This window comes from Taudactylus pleione, unplaced genomic scaffold, assembly GCF_031769625.1.
Source record: "Taudactylus pleione unplaced genomic scaffold, aTauple2 ptg000114l, whole genome shotgun sequence".
NCBI classification, from domain to species: Eukaryota; Metazoa; Chordata; class Amphibia; order Anura; family Myobatrachidae; genus Taudactylus; species Taudactylus pleione.
In genome coordinates this window covers 8,211,903-8,228,646 of record NW_028284516.1, presented here as the reverse complement: position 1 = coordinate 8,228,646, position 16,744 = coordinate 8,211,903, and the positions used below count along the sequence as shown (strand labels likewise).

Sequence of the window (16,744 nt, the reverse complement as noted above, 5' to 3'; positions counted from 1 at the left end):
GGTTATTATTCCAATCTGTTTCTGGTTCAAAAAACGCAAGGGGCTTTTCGCCCTATACTAAATCTAAAAACCCTCAACAGGTTTATCCATGTACCGAAGTTTCTTTTGGAGACTCTCCGGTCAATTATTTTGGCAATGGAGCCAGGGAATTATATCGTTTCCCTAGACATTCAGGATGTATATCTGCATGTTCCTATTATCCCATCCCACCAACCAGTCTTACGGTTTGCTGTCCTTCAGCAACATTACCAATTTCAGGCTCTTCCCTTTGGCCTATCTACGGCTCCCTGGGCATTTTTTTCTAAATAATGCCATGACGGCCTATCTCAGGCATCAAGGAGTCAGAATTCTGTCATATCTGGATGACCTTCTGAGATTGACGCAGACTTGGGTAATGTTACAAAACCATCTTCAAATGACAATAGCCTGCCTAAAAAGGCATGGCTGGATAATCAATTGGAAGAAATCATCACTTTCTCCAACACAGTAGATGGTACATCTGGGAGCATTTCTGGATTCTCAGGCACAAAGGGTGTTTCTGCCAGAGTACAAGATTGTGGATCTATCATTGAGAATATGCAAGCTGCTACGCAAATGAAGGGTATCCATTCTGTTAGCAATGCAGGTCCAACGATCAATGGTATCCACCATCAACATGGTGGGGTATGCTCAGTTCCATTCCAGGTATCTACAAAGATTGATTATCTCCAGGTGGAACGGACAGCATCATCTGATAAGGTCTCAGAGGATCCTTCTCACTCCAGAGGTTTGTCACTTCCTCTTGTGGTGGCTGAGAAAGGATCATCTAAACAAAGGGTGTCCGTTTCCCGAATTCCAAATGTGATGTTTCTCACCATGGATGCCTTCGCGGATGAGGGGCAGTGACAGGTCGTCACACCTTTCAGGGAAGATGGACAAATCAACAAAGTCATTTGCCAATAAATATTCTGGAACTGTGAGCAGTATACAGAGTTCTTGTCATGGCACAGGACCTGCTCCAGGGCAGGCCGGTCCAGATCCAGCCCGACAATGCAATTACAATGGCCTACCTCAATCATTAGGGAGGCACAAGAATTTATGCAGCCATGAAAGAAGTGACAAAGGTTCTGATTTGGACAGAACATCATCTTCTGGCCATCTAGGAAATATTCATACCGAGAGTACTCAATTGGGAATCAGACTTGCTAAGTCACTAGGGCATATATGCCAGAGTGGTCTCGCCATCTGGGAGTGTTTCAGCTCCTGGTAAACAAATGGGGTGTACCAGAGATGGATCTCATGGCATCATGCCACAACCACAAGGTCCCCAGGTATTGGTCCAGGTCCATAGGCCCATCAGCAGTCTTTGTAGACACACTGGCAGTAAGATGGGACTTCAAGCTAGCGTATCTCTTTCCTCTGATTTCTCTACTTCCAAGAGTTCTCATAAAATTCAAGGAGGAAGGCGGAACAGTAATACTGGTGGCTCTGGCTTGGACCAGACATCATTGGTTCACCGACATACAGAATCTGTCCATAGAGAGTCCATATCCTCTTCCTCTATGGCAGGATCTGCTAAAGCAGGGTCTGGCTTTGATGGCGTGGCTCTTGAATCTTAGATCAGACGATGATTAGGGCACGGAAGCCTGCTTCTGCCCACATCTATTACAGAGTTTGGTATTCTTTTGGTCATTGATGTTTCCATAGGAAGAATGATCCTAAGATATTCAGGATTTCTAGGGTACTGGCTTTTCTTCAGGCAGTCTGGTTCCAGAAGAAGATTAGTTCATTATCAGATGTTAGAATATTTCTCCAAGGAGTTTTGCAAGTTCAGCCTCCTTCTGTTCCACTGGTAGCACCGTGGGATTTGTCTTTGGTTCTTAAGGGACTACAAACTTCCCCATTTGAACCTTTGGACTCTGTGGATTTGAAGTGGATAACAGCAAGGACACTTTTTCTTCTTGCTATTTCTTCTGCTCGCAGAGTCTCTGATTTGGCAACGCTCTCTTGTCGCTCCCCATTTTTGATTTTTCATCAGAATAAAGCTGTTATTCGTACAAAGGAGGGTTACCTTCCTAAGGTAGTGTCCTGTTTTCATATGAATGAAGAAATTGTTGTTCCAGCCTTTCAGGCTCAAGACCTTTCTGTAGGTGAAGCCTCCCTGGATGTAGTTCGTACTCTCCGTATCTATGTGGAGCATACAAACTGTTAGAAAATCAGATGCTCTTTTTTGTATTATATGGTTTTCACAAACGAGGATGGCCAGCTAATAAGCAGACTCTGGTGAGATGGCTACCTATGACTATCTCTCAGGTGTACACACAGGCTGATCTCCCTGTCCCAAGCATGGTGACAGCACATTCTACTCGGTCTATAGGGCCATCATGGGGATTTAGTTGTGTTGCCTCCACTTAACAGTTGTGTAAGGCAGCCACGTGGTCTTCTGTCCGCACTTTTCTTAGGTTTTATGCCTTCGATACTTTTGCCTCTCAGGATGCTTCCTTTGGGTGACAAATTCTCCTTTCTGCTCAGGAGTGTCTCCCACCCTAGGGGAACTGCTTTAGGACATCCCCATGGTATCCCTGTGGATCCCTAGGGACCCTAAAGAAGAAAATTAGAGTTATGGTAGACTTACTGTACCTAGACAACTATTTTTCTTCTATGTCCATAGGGTCCACAGGGCACCCACCCTGACGCACCTGGCTTCATTGGGTTAAATTCTTTCGGTCACAGATTCCCTCATCTTATGTTAGAGTGTTTCTGGTATATGATTGTTCTTCCTTCTTCTCTTTCCTTCTCCTGCCTTGAGGCTAGTTAACTAAACTGAAGTCCTATGGCTAGAAGTGGGGTATATGTGGGGAAGGACCCAGGGCATTCTGGGAATAGAAGCTTGAACTGTTTGGTGCCTGGTCTTCCGTATTGACCTCGAAGAAAAGGAGTTATCTAGGTAAGTCTACATAACTCTAATTGTTTCAGCTGTCAAACGTCTCCCGTGTTTCAGCGATGCTGTGCATGTTTAGACTCGGACAATCTCGGATCAGACATGATTCTTAGTAAATGTACCCCTATGAAAGCCACAAGCAGAGAGAGGAAGTGTGTCAGGTCCCTCAGACTAAAATATGGAACACATATACGTACTGTAGCACAGGCTAACATTATCATTTTATGACCCATTCCCCTAATATAATGCCTCCAGCGCATGGCTTAGAACACAGTTCTTTTATTCACCTGTAAAAAAAAATAGAGAATACCAGAAATGTTTTTTTCCTTTTTGATAAAAATTGCGGTTATTATTATTATTATATTTTAAACAAATGATCTATTTTAAGATAATGATAATCACGGGCAATTCACACTAGAATTAACTTTCAATTTCAAGCAGTTAATCATGTATTACATAAAAAGAAGACGAAAACAGCAACACAAAGACCCAGGGAAATGATTCTTCTCAAGAGCTAAAAGTCAATTCTGCTTTTTGAGATGGTCACATTACAAAGGAATCCTTTTCTTTGTATTAAATGCTTTGTGAGATGTGAAATGGCTGCTTAGTGCAAGGAATCAGTCAGTCACTACAGGATGAATCCTCTAATCTCCTTCCCTTAACTCTCTTAGGAAAAATATAGCTCTATTTTCAGCACATTAAATGCGATCCCAGGTACCAGAATAAATGAGAAAATGATTGAAAAGTTAATTACAAATTTTACACCAGACACATTGAAAGAGAAAAGAGAGCGCGACTAAAGTACCAATTAATTTTTCATTTCAAACACTCTTCCTTTTAATGTGTGATAGACAGCAAGTGTATTTTATTGCATTGGGCTGTTACTTTTTAATATCCACACCTTTTCTCCCTTTAAACAATAGCTCCAGCAATTAATTTAACTCAGTTTAATATTTATGGGTAACTGATGTAAGCAGGGTTAGTTGTATAATTTAGTTAACTTTGACTCTGCTATGTTTTCATTGTTTGGATTAATCAGGTCACTTACTGTAGCAGGAGAGCGCCTGTATGTGTGTTAACTTCGTGCCTACGTTCCTCCGAAATGGGGCTAGGGAAATTTGTCCCATTAAAATATATTGTGATGGTATTGGTAAAAACACACACACACACATACACACATACACACACACATATATATATTCGAGGTATGTCTATAATATAACGAGACTGTGATTCCACCTAGTAAACAAAGCAGGCAGTACCGGTTCTAACTGCATACGTAGTAACCTTGAACTTGTCTGAACCTGCATGACAAGCAGCAACACTCTATGATGTTCAGTTTTTGTCAGTCGCCATTTAATTTGGTTGTGTTTTCTGTAGAGTGCCAAAAAAATACTAAGTTTAAAAGTTGAACGATGTGTCAATTTGACATTTTTAGTAACATTGCACAAAACACCAACAGAATGTTTTCAAATGCTTACTACGGCCTATGGGAAGGACTGCCTGTCTCGTGCGCGTGTGCTTGAGTGGCACAAAAGATTCAGCGAGGGACATGAGAATGTCGAAGATGAGGAATGCCCTGGACGACCTTGTACTTCAAGAACCGTAGAAAATGTAGAAAACATCAGTCAGATTGTTCGAAAAGATATGAAGGGTGTAATTTTGCAAGAATGGGTTGCAGAAGGCACGACAGTAACCAGCATTATTATAAGGAAGTTTTGAAAAAGCTGAGAGAAAGAGTCAGAAAGAAACGGCATCAACTGTGGACAAATGGTTTCATTCCTCACCAGGACAATGACCCTGCTCACAAAACACTTTCTGTGAAGCAGTCTTTGCCCGACAATCACATTACTACACTTGAACATCCTCCATATTCGCCCGATTTAGCACCTTGCGACTTTTATCTTTTCCCAAAAGATAAATCAGTGCTTAAATGGACACATTTTCAATCCGTTGATGCTGTAAAGAGGAAAATGGCAGATATGTTGAAACAACTAACAGAAACTGATTTGCTCCATGCCTTCCACCAGTGGAAAACAAGACTACAGCGATGTATTAGTGCAAATGGGGAGTATATTGAAGGGGATAAACATTAAATTTGTAATACCAATAAAAAAAGATGAGTTATTTAATCAGTCTTGTTATTTAATAGACATACCTCGTATATGTATTTATATATATATATATATATAGAGAGAGAGAGAGAGAGAGACTTAATAATTCAGAATCAAAAACATGTCAAATTGAGTCACTGACATTGAGTTTATTCCAAGCTCGTCATCAGGACATACATGTACAATATCAAAATCTTACTTTATATACACCATATCACCTCCCAGGCGTCTGTCACTAGTCAGCTTCGTTTCTGTCTCCGGGCCGATGTACGGCAGCTGCTGGTTACGCCAGAGGCGTGAAGCCGTCCCTTCACCACGACAACCGGGCGTCAACATCCATGAAACTTCCCATATATTTCTTTATTAATCAGAATAATATAGGTCTAATATTGGTCGAGTAATAATCTACAGGGTTAACATATCTGTTAATGTTTCTATAATAATGGTACAGTGTTAAACTGAATAAAGGTGATAAGTGAATATAATAAATGTACATGAAACCCATTTATATATAAAATAAAGTGATTAATATATCTTATGAGAAGTGGTAATGAAATAAATTATTTAAATTATGTATGTAAAATTAATACCATTATTAAGTGTTAATGAGTTAGTGATGTAAAATATAGATGTGTACACAATAAATGCCAAGTAATCTATCAAAATATGTGTAAATGTGTATTAATAGTGAAAAACTAAATACAAATATTCCATCTTCAGTGACACTAGTTTTCACCCAATAATATGAATCCATGATCCCTACAAATGACAAGATCCCTCAAAACACTAGATTATATACAATAATAACCTATTTATTACATATAATGTACATAGCATAAGATAATATATATGTCATAATTGAATTATATTTATCATTTCAAAAATACATCAAAATTTATATATTCATTTAGGCCCATAGATTGTTCCCACCCCTAATATCTAAATGTACTTTCATAATACCGAATGCTTTCAAATCCTGGGGATTCTCCTGATGTTGATCCAAAAAGTGTCTGGCTATTGATGTTAACTGCTTACATTTTCCTAGATCCATTCTTGAATTTCTAATGCAGCCTACATGTTCCAGTATTCTCTGCTTGAGGGGTCTAGTAGTCATCCCAATATATATTTTGTTACATTGGCAAATAACACAGTATATTACTCCTGATGTTCTACAATTGATATATTCATGGATTTTGTGTTTCTGTTATATCTATCTTCAAATTCCATGGTGCATACCATATGTCCACAAGCTTTGCAGTTTCCACACAACTTAAATGATCCTTCTACAACTGGTTTCTTTTTGCCAGCAATACTGAAATGACTATGAACCAACTTGTCTTTCAAATTGGCCGATCGTCTCCAACTTATAGTGACCCAGACTCAGGGCCTTGTTTAGGTCTGGATCCAACGTTAACACTGACCAACGATTTCGTATTATGGGCCTGATTCAGACCCACTCGCAAGCGGCTGTCCGCTCAAAAGTGGGTCGATGTTGTGCACTGCGCATGCGCACGACGGCGGGAGCTCCGTCGTGCGCATGCGCCAGACGCGACGAGCGAAGGACTTTCCTTCGCTCGTTGTGTCTGATAAAAGGGGGCATGCTGTTGATGTTGATTGACAGCATGCCCCCTTTGGTGGGCGTGCCGGGGGCGTGCCTCCCTGACGGGGGCATTCCCAAGGGATAGAGCCAAAATCACTCCGGGCCTTGCGGTTGAAAAACTCAACCGCAGGCTCCGGCTCGCAGTGGCGATGGTCGCGATGGTCAAGACCATCGCGGCCATCAAACTGCACGCTCGTATAGGCTGTGGGTGGTGACCCACAGCTATACGAGCGTCCAGGAGGACGCTCCATAATTATGGAGGGCGGCCCTCATTCAAAGCATGCGCTCTGCTCAGAGCATATGGCTCTGAATGAGGGCCTATGTTTTCAATTTGCTGCCATTCAACGCAGAAGTCGAATTGTACTATTTTGAAGACAAATTAATCATATATTACAAAGCTATTATCATAGAATCAGTGGATTATTAGTCTCCATAGAACTCACTATATCCTCAGGAGTAGCGAGTCCCGTTTTTCATGATTTAACCTCAATGAGGAGGATTGACCAATTAGGAAACTGACAGGCTAAGCTGATTGGTCGAGAGTCCTGTCAATCAGCAACTAAGAGGCTGATTGGAGTAGATTTATAATATAGGCTTGTTCAACCCGACGGACGGGTTGATCCTATGAATAAGCGAACACAGCGAAACGCATGTCAGGATACACGCGGTACACGCTGTTCAGCGTGTACTATGTTTGTTTTAATGTATGTTAACCACCGCCAACTAAATATGTGAAATGGGTGTCTGATAGACGTTCAGACCTACACTAAATATCAGCCGCAATGTTCGTCTGCATTAGCAGTTACATGAATGAAAAGGGAGAGATCGGTCTATATACTGGCTGACTAGTGAGGAAATATATATGAGTGTGCTTTCGGACAAATAACCTATAATATAAAAGAAGGCAATGCACTAGTGCACAGGATTATAAATCATGAAACCATAGCCTGATGAGAACCATTAATAGATATGTTAACCCTGTAGATTATTACTCAACCAATATGAGACCTATATTATGCTGATTGATAAAGAAATATATGGGATTAGCATTAATTCCTAAAGCTACTGTAGATTGGATTTTGGATATGCTGCTGTCCTACTAGCAACAGTGATGAGTGCTACTAATAGTTACTATCGTGTCAATAAAATTTGATACAGGAGCGACACGGCAACATAGTTTACTGATTACTGAATTACTGTCTATTATGCAAGGATAAAGATATTATAAGAGCGACATAGCTCTGATGAATTGTGCTCCAATACCATTGTGTGATCTGCCATCATTCTTAATTGAACCACAATCAAATACATGTTGCTGTCTACTAGTGATTGGTGAAATAAAAAAAATGACGCATTATAATTACATTGAAACTCTGTATAATTGAGTTATGATATCATCATGGGATTTGTATGAATTCCTAATTAACAAATAATAGTATAAATCTATTCAACAGTCATATGATATATTTGTGGGATTGGCTGAAACTCCTAATCATATGACAAGTGCAAGTGTATGTATGCGGATACAATAATAGAGGGTCGAGATATATAATAATTTAAGGAATTAATGTTACTGGTCTAGAGCAGTGGCGGAACTAGAGAGTGGTGGGCCCAGGTACAAGAATGTTAACTGAAAGATATACCAGCCTTTAAATAAAATAAAAACACACTGACTTACCACACGGTCTCTCTGTCACTGATGTTGCAGGCTGTAGTTCTTGTCTTCTGTCTCTTGAAAGGTCTTCTCGATGACAGTGCTGTGGATGCCTCAGGGGTAGGAGGGATGGTGTCTGCAGCCAGCCATCCTTAGTCGTCAGTCTCTTATCACCTTCCTCAAATTCAGCCTCTCAACACTAACCTCAGCCCAGAAGCCCACCGTCACCTTTCACCATCCCCAGCCCCCATCCTCAGTCCCCAGCCCCCATCACCTCCTCCAACCCCAGGCCCCATCACCTTCCTCCGTCCCCAGGCACCATCACCTTCCTCTGTCCCCAGGCACCATCTACTCCTTCTGCATCCAGCCCCTGTCACCTTCTGCCCCCAGTCCCCTTCATTTTATTCTGCCCCCTTCACCTTCCTCTGCTTCCAGCCCGTCACCTTCTGCCCCAGCTCCATCACCTTCCTCTGCCCCTTTCTCCATCTTCTTCTGCCCCTTCACCTTCCTCTGCGTCCAACCTGTCACCTTTTGCCTCAGCCCGATCACTTTGCTCTGCCCCCAGCCTCTTTCACCTTCATCTGTCACCAGGAACCATCACCTTCCTCTGCGTCCAGCCCCAGTCACCTCCTGCCCCATCACCTTCCTCTGCCTCCAGCCTCCCTCATCTTCCTCTGCCCCTTCACCTTCCTCTGCTTCCAGCCCCTATCACCTTCTGCCCCAGTCCCCATCACCTTCCTCTGCCTCATTCATCTTCTTCTGCCCCTTCACTTTCCTCTGCATCCAGCCCCTGTTACTACTTCACACCCCAACCCCCTTCACACTGCCGGGGCCCACCCGCTCTTACCGCCACTCCCTCCAGTGGTGTGGCGTGACGTCATGATGTCAAGTGCACCATGTCAAAAACAAACTTTATTGACCATAGGGGCTGGCCTGCTGCCGGCCTCTATGGTCAATAAAGTTTGTTTTGGACATGGCACGCATGCACCACTACGGGAATACTTTTCTTTTAGTTTTGTTGCATTGTGTATATAAGGTAAGATTTTGATATTGTACATGTATGTCCTGATGACAAGTTTGGAACAAACTGGAAACTTTGAATCAGTTTGACACATTTTTAATTCTGAATTATTAAATCCAGAGAGTGCCACCTACCTCCTTGCTGTTTACCCCGTACTGTGTGCACCACGGCAGTAACACAAATTGGATTGGGAGTGCCTGCACAGCTGGAATATATATACACATATATATATATGATGCAAGGGGTGTCTCCATCTAATCACAATAATGGTCTCTGTGCCCATATTAATCTTAATCCTCTCATGCTCTCTACAACTATAACCAACAAATCAGGGGACCATGATATCTCTGATGATATTGATGTTCAACAAAACACGTTAGATGGTTCCTGCTATTGAATAAAAATACTTGGAAGCAACCCAAATTGCTGGAGTACCAGTCTAAGTCAACAGTAAACAAAGTTTAGTGTGTACCCATGTGATATGCATTACTGATATCTTTTTATAAACGGGTGTAATATCATTATGAATTAAAAAAGAATAGCTTCTCCCACATCTCTGCAGTTTCTGATTAGCTATATAGATTTAGACTCAGATTTATCAATGGGTGATATTGTTGTTATCACTTGTTACTAATCTTAAATGGTGCTCCAACCAATCAGCTCCTAACTATTATATTTCAAACACAGGAGCTGATTGGCTGGAGAACCATTTAAGATTAATAACGTATGACAACAAAAATCACTTGTTGATAAATCTGTGCCTTAATTTGAAGTACTGTACATAGAATTCTATAGTTGTTTTTTCTAATACATTCTCTTTTCATTATACATTTCCAAATGGCATTGGAAATATTTGAGTATAAAATCTAAACGTTCTAACCCATTCGGTATTCTACAAAGTGTGACATGATGAAATGTGTAATTAAAAAACATTGTACCTCTTCTTGAAAGAGCTACCTATTTTGAGTCGCCTTTGGGCGTTCAGAATTCCCTTCATGCAGTTGATGACTAGTGGAACCCTGAAGAGGACACCTAGGTTGGGTTTAGCCATTGTCCTCCTTGAAAACAGAAAATTTGAGAAAAATATAGAGATTAGGCTGTGACTGATATATACAGTAATGTGACATTGGCAAGCAAGAAACATTATAATATAGGGCCAATTTCAATTAGAGGCGAAAAGTCGCGGCCGGCAAAATGCTTTCGCCTTTGCAATCTTTTAGCCTCATTCGCCTGTTTGGAAAAAAGTTTTTGAGTTACATTCACAATGCGCGCTCCCGCTTTTCGCCTTATTCAATTCCAAAACAGGCGAAAATGCATATATGCTAATGCAGCGAATGGCGAAACTAGTGAAAAGGACAGCTTATTTTGGGGAAATCAGTCTGTACCTCATAAAAGCCTAATCAATATAGATGTGTATTAATAGCCCTAATAAAATATAGGGTTCTTAAATTGAGTCAAAGGGCTGTTATATGCATGTGAAAAAAGTGTGAAAAAATTATCTAAAGAAATTTCTTTTGTGAAAAATAATTGCTGTAGTTAAATGTGGGTACATTTAAATGGGTACTAGTATATTTTTGGCTCTCTAAAGTGCTTTTAAAAAAACTTGCAGCCTCCTGCAATCCTAAAAACACCTGTCCCATCTATACAGCCCCCCAAATACCAGACCCAGTAATTAATACCCATTTTCAAACACTTTTTACATTTTCACCCCAATAATGACATGACTTTATTAGGAGGAATTAAGATATTTTTTTAAATTAATCATTAGGGGGTTGTCCTAAGGGTTCTGAACCAAGTCCTCACATTTTAGCCCAAAATAGAGATTTTGCACAACTTTTCTCCTGCCTCTGGGTGGAGAAACTTTTACGCCTGTTTTTGCCTATGGACTTTTTGCACATATGAAGACGACCTGGAATTAAATAGGGCTATAAGCGGGAATGTGGCGAAAACATTGCTTTTCGCTGATCGCAGCTTTTCAACTCTAATTGAATCTGGCCCTAAGGCTATAAGCACTACTTGGGACAGACTACAGAAATACTGAAATATGTATTTAACAGCTTTATTGTAAATACAAATGTTACACATATTACTTAATATGCAACAACTCAAAGACAACATGTTAACAGAATTGTATTTTCTTTATTAAGTTTGTTTAATAAATTTTTTTTAGTTTACAATTATTGTGATGCATAACAAATACAAACATGGTTAATTCGGGTTTTTTACACACATATGTCCTGTCGTTTTATCATTTATTATATCAAGATCATACAATTAGGGTAAGGAAGGCCGCTATTCATGGCAATGGGGAGACAAACAGGGCCGGATTGGCCATCAGGCTGTTCTGGCAAATGCCAGAAGGGCCGATGGCCTGATGGACCAGTCTGGACTGAAACCTGGCCTAGCAGCTCCGCCTCCCAGTGCACTGCTCAGGCGGGATACTAAGAGACGGGGGTGTGTGGTGAGGCCACACCCATGTGCAGCGAGGCCACGCCCCTGCACAAAGAAAAATATCAGGGATGATCTAGAGCCCCAGTCCGATCCTGGAGACAATTGTCCGCATTCGGTATGGGATCCTGGCTGCCGCATGACCGGCAGTTCGATTCCCGGCTGCGGCAGCCCGACAAAACAGCAGAGCCCGGCAGCGGAAGCCCGACAGAGCTGGAAATCCCAATCATCCCTAAGGTAAGTGTAAACTAACTTAACCAACCCCCCTAACCCTAACCCCCCTTAGGGGTGCCTAATCCTAACCTCCCCCACAAGTGCCTAACCCTAATCCCCGCTGCCTAAACCTAAGTCCCCCAGAGGGCTGCCTAACCCTGTCCCCCCCGGTGGTGCCTAACCCTAACCCTCCATCACCCTAGCCTAACCCTCCCGGGAGGGTGCCTAACCCTAACTCCCCCCTGGGTGCCCTAAACCTAACCCTCCCCCCCCCGCGGCTGTCCGCTCGCGGCGCCCGGCATCCCTTCGATCGGTATGCCGGGCACCTGTCTCCCGGCATTGGGAAAATGACAGGTGTCTAGATTTTAGACGCCTGTCATTTAACCCTAGGCGGGATAGAGGATTCGGGAAGCCGGCGGTCGGGATTACGGCCGCCGGCTTCTTAAACGTATCCCAAATGTCCTACATACGATCACTAAGCATCCACGATTTCTAAAGTCTACTAAAACACATGAAAATTTGAATCATAAAATAAGACTAAGATTATCCTGAACACTCATAGACAATGATAAAAGTTTCTCTACATGTATATACATATGAAACAAAAGCAGTAGACAAATAATTCAAGCATTATAAGTTAAGAAAATTAAGAATTCTATTAAACAGTTATGTAGGGAAATTCTGGTCAAATAGCACAAAAAAATAATAGTGAAACCTATAGTTTTGTTTAAGAGAATTGTATATGATACATACAGTACACTAAATGTAAGTTTTTCTTAAAGTAAGTTTTAAAATGGTAGTAGATTTATTGTACCTGTTACTTGAAGCAATAATTAAAGTTTTAGATAATTGGAAATAACAAACCTGTTTAAAAAAAATATTATTTATCGGCCCCCTTCTTACTAAAAATACAAATGTGCAGATACATTCAGAAAAATAGAAGAGGAAGGTTTGCAATAAATGTAGGTTTAAATGTATCATTCAAATTATAATGTACCAACAAAATCAATATATATTGTGACAGGATCATCAGAGATGGCGATATTGAGCCATGGATTCTGTGTAGGGCTGGAGGGATCTGCCCACAAGGCGAATTAAAGCCAGGTGTTAGCTCACCTAATTGCTGCCCAGTGGATTCAGTCCCGGGAGGACTGAGGCAGACCAGTCAGACAGAGCTCACTGTGCTAGCAAGCCATTGAGGGCCAGGAGGCTTGGAGTCTAGATCTGTGGGAGATAGGGAAGGCTACCAAACTCTGGGACTGAGCTAGGATACCTGCAAGGAAGCAGGCCAGACTGTGAGGCTGTGGCAACCAGCCAACTAAAGACAAGGCTGGAGCCTGTGTTAACCTGCAGGAAGCTAATTACCCCAAGTTATCACAATATCGTGGAGAAGGCAGGCAGTTCAATCTGTGCAGAAAAAGTGGATTACTGCAGCTAAAGGAAATATGGATGTGTACTGCATCTGCATAGTGGGCTCAACAGTGCAATGCTCATCAGAAGGCTATTATGAAGTGTTGTTTGAACAGAAAAGTTGTCTGCATATGGAAGACATTTATAACATATGCAGATGTTTGAGAATTGCAAGCTATGAAATATATATTGTGTTTGTAAAGAGAAATGTGCACAAATGTTGAAAATCCTGCAAGAAAAAGCAAAGTGTATAAAGTGTTGCAGCAATCGAAGGGTTACGGGAAAATTTGGATTTTATTCAGCTGAAATGTTCAAGCTCGTTAAGTCAAGGCTATTCAAGTGTGGTGTGGAGCAGAGATTCCTTTTGAAAGGCTGTTAAAGAGACAGTGCTTGATACATGCTGGTAATTGTCGTGCCACATGAAGAAAAATGTTTTGATATTTTGAAAATACTTTTGAAGGCAAAGTGTGATAAAGTGAAAACAAAAACAAGTTGTTCCTGTGTATTTTGTGCCAAGAATTGTGCAAAATAATAAGAAATATGTTAAAGGCAGAATGCCTGCTACAAATGTCCACTATCAAGCTGGAGTCCAGGACAATCCAGTACTGTAGTGTCCAGTCTGAATATGAAGCCAGTGTCTTGCAAGGATGTGATTTGAAGTTGTTTGAAATTCTCTGTGGTAACTCTTTTCAAAATACTGGGGATCCAGGTAGTGTTCCAGAGAAATAGACTTTTAAAATGCCAAAGCAGAGTAAAACTGTCAGTGTGTGTAATAAGGTGCTTGGTCCACCAAATTATGTTAGCAAGAGTTTGACCATATGAACAAAGATATGCATGATAGACTGACATATTATTATGCGTAATAAATGACTTGGTGAGGAAGTCAGCTGAGGAAATATTTATACATAAGCAAGTTGAGGAAAAATTGCTCAGGGAATTGTCCTTTTAGAGATGTCACTTAAACAAAAGCCAGGCAAGAGAGAGAAGGGAATTGAGGCTCTTAAAGAGAGAGACCTCAAATTGGCAGCTGTGTCTGAACGGCTTAAGGAGGCTGAAGCATTCAAATGTATTACAAGTATGAGAATGATGTGCTGCTAGCAAATAATGAAGTATTAGAGTAATATGTTGTTGACAAGCAAAAAATATGGTAGTTGCTCAATCAGCTTAATATACTACAGGTGCTTGTAAAGGGCGGGGTTTACACTGAACACAGAAAAAAGAAAATTGCCCTCCAGCACACTGCAGATAAATCAAAAATACTTGAATCCTACATGATAATAGAAATCCAGAGGTATTGGTTTACATACATTTGCAAATATATGAATAAGCGCTGGGCCATCGTCAAGGCTCCTCTATACCAGCATCCCTAAAATTAAGGGGTTCACGTCCGAAAAGCAAGGCACCCCAAAACATTCCAGCCAAGGACCACCCCCAGGGCATCACACGAAAAGGGGAAAAAAGGTGATAGTGAAGTGTTAAAGGATAGGTGTGTAAAGATAAATCAATAAGTGTTAATGAGATGTAAAAGAATTAAAATGACATAAATAATACACAAATACATAGAAAAGTGAAAAAATATTCTATGTGAATTAAGTGGTGATGCCATGAGCAAGGTCCAGCCAGAACAATCCCGGGGGCCCCACAGTCCCAAACGCTCACCCCAAAATAATTATTGCTACATAATAGTAGCACCCAATCTGGGTAATATAATAACAAATTGATGTACTGCATGATAACAGTACATGTATGAGCTGAGAGCTAACTTACCTTGGAGGTACCCCAAAAAACCTCCACATGGCACTATAAGGATCAGCACCTCCTCCTAATGCTGACTCCTTTCATGCCTCCAAACTGCAAGCAAAAAATATGGTAGTTGCTCAATCAGCTTAATATACTACAGGTGCTTGTAAAGGGCGGGGTTTACACTGAACACAGAAAAAAGAAAATTGCCCTCCAGCACACTGCAGATAAATCAAAAATACATGAATTCTACATGATAATAGAAATTCAGAGGTATTGGTTTACATACATTTGCAAATATATGAATAAGCGCTGGGCCGTCGTCAAGGCTCCTCTATACCAGCGTCCCTAAAATTAAGGGGTTCACGTCCGAGAAGCAAGGCAAGCAAATAATTAAATATTAGAGTAATATGTTGTTGACTTGCCTCAAAATGTCTGGTACTTCAGCAAAAAGTGGTAGAATTGAAAGAATGTGTCAAGGGACACCAGAGTGACGCAGCTCGCACACAAAGAAAAGTGGTGGATCTATCTTTGATGTTAGAAGAAAAAGACTTTCTAGTGGCCTCCACAAAAGCAAGATTTGCAGAGTGTGAGATAGAAAGAAATTCTCTGTCTGGGAAGCTCGGTGAATGTTTGGGAGAAAGGGAGAAATATCTGCAGATGCGGCAGAAAGAGCGTGATGCAAAGGACATGGAGGTTGTCCATCTTGAGGCAAGCTTTAAGGAACAAGTACAGATACTCCAATCCAACTTGGCTGCAGCCAAAGCAGTTTCAGAATGTCTGACGGAAAAAAATTTATTTATGGAGAAAAGTCTGCATAAAGCCGCAGAGCACAGGGAATCGTTGGAGGAAAAACTTAACCAGGCACATGGCATGGCTTGGAAATTGCTAGAAGAGAGTGAGAACCTTGAGAAATATCTGCTAAGTACACAGAGACAGTTGCAATGCAAATTAAATGTGGTAGAGTCTCAAATAGCTGTACAAAAGTTGATACTTTATGAATTTGAAGCTGTGGAGAGCAATCTTATGCAGTTGGAGAGCAAGTTGGAAGGCGCCATGGCAAAAATTGCCCAGCTGGAAGAGCAGCTGTGTGTGGCTCAGAAAAGGTTCCACATGGTAGTGGGAAAAGCAGAGGAAGCTGAATGGCACTCTAAGATTAAATTCTGGACCAAAATGGTGTCTGATGGCTCCACTCAGAATAGTGTGATAGAAGTGCATAAACACAGGCAACGATTGCTACAGCTTGATCCTGAAAAGGTTGGCGTGCAGAGTGATATGTTACCGGTGCAGAGTGTCTTGTGTAATGAGCAGCGGACAAGCACATACGCGCATGCAGGGGGGGTTTCCAAGTACCTAGAAACCCCCCATGGCCGCCGCACCATCACCGCGCAGCTGAATTATATATATATTTTTTATAAAGAGAAGGAGCAGCCGGAGTTCAGCTAACTTGCAACTGGTGTAGGGGGCACTGTAGCGGCAGCTCCTCCCAGGCAGTTCCGAATCCCGATGGGGCATGGTGAGAGGTGGTTGAGAGGCTGTCTATTCCCGGCGCTCTATCTTGGAGGGGGTGGGGTGGGGTTTATTTAATAATGATGCTGTCATTGTTTGCCTGTATATGTGTGTG

General features: G+C 41.4%; 1 protein-coding gene across 1 annotated transcript in view; it reads right to left on the bottom strand.

Moving 5' to 3' along the window:
- The window catches only part of CNGB3 (cyclic nucleotide gated channel subunit beta 3), a 246,521-nt gene that overhangs the window by 137,102 nt on the left and 92,675 nt on the right, over positions 1–16,744 (bottom strand). Inside the window, exon 4 of the mRNA XM_088471523.1 lies at positions 10,248–10,367. Within this exon, the coding sequence (XP_088327649.1) occupies positions 10,248–10,367 (120 nt within the window). The remainder of the gene's footprint in view (positions 1–10,247; positions 10,368–16,744) is intronic.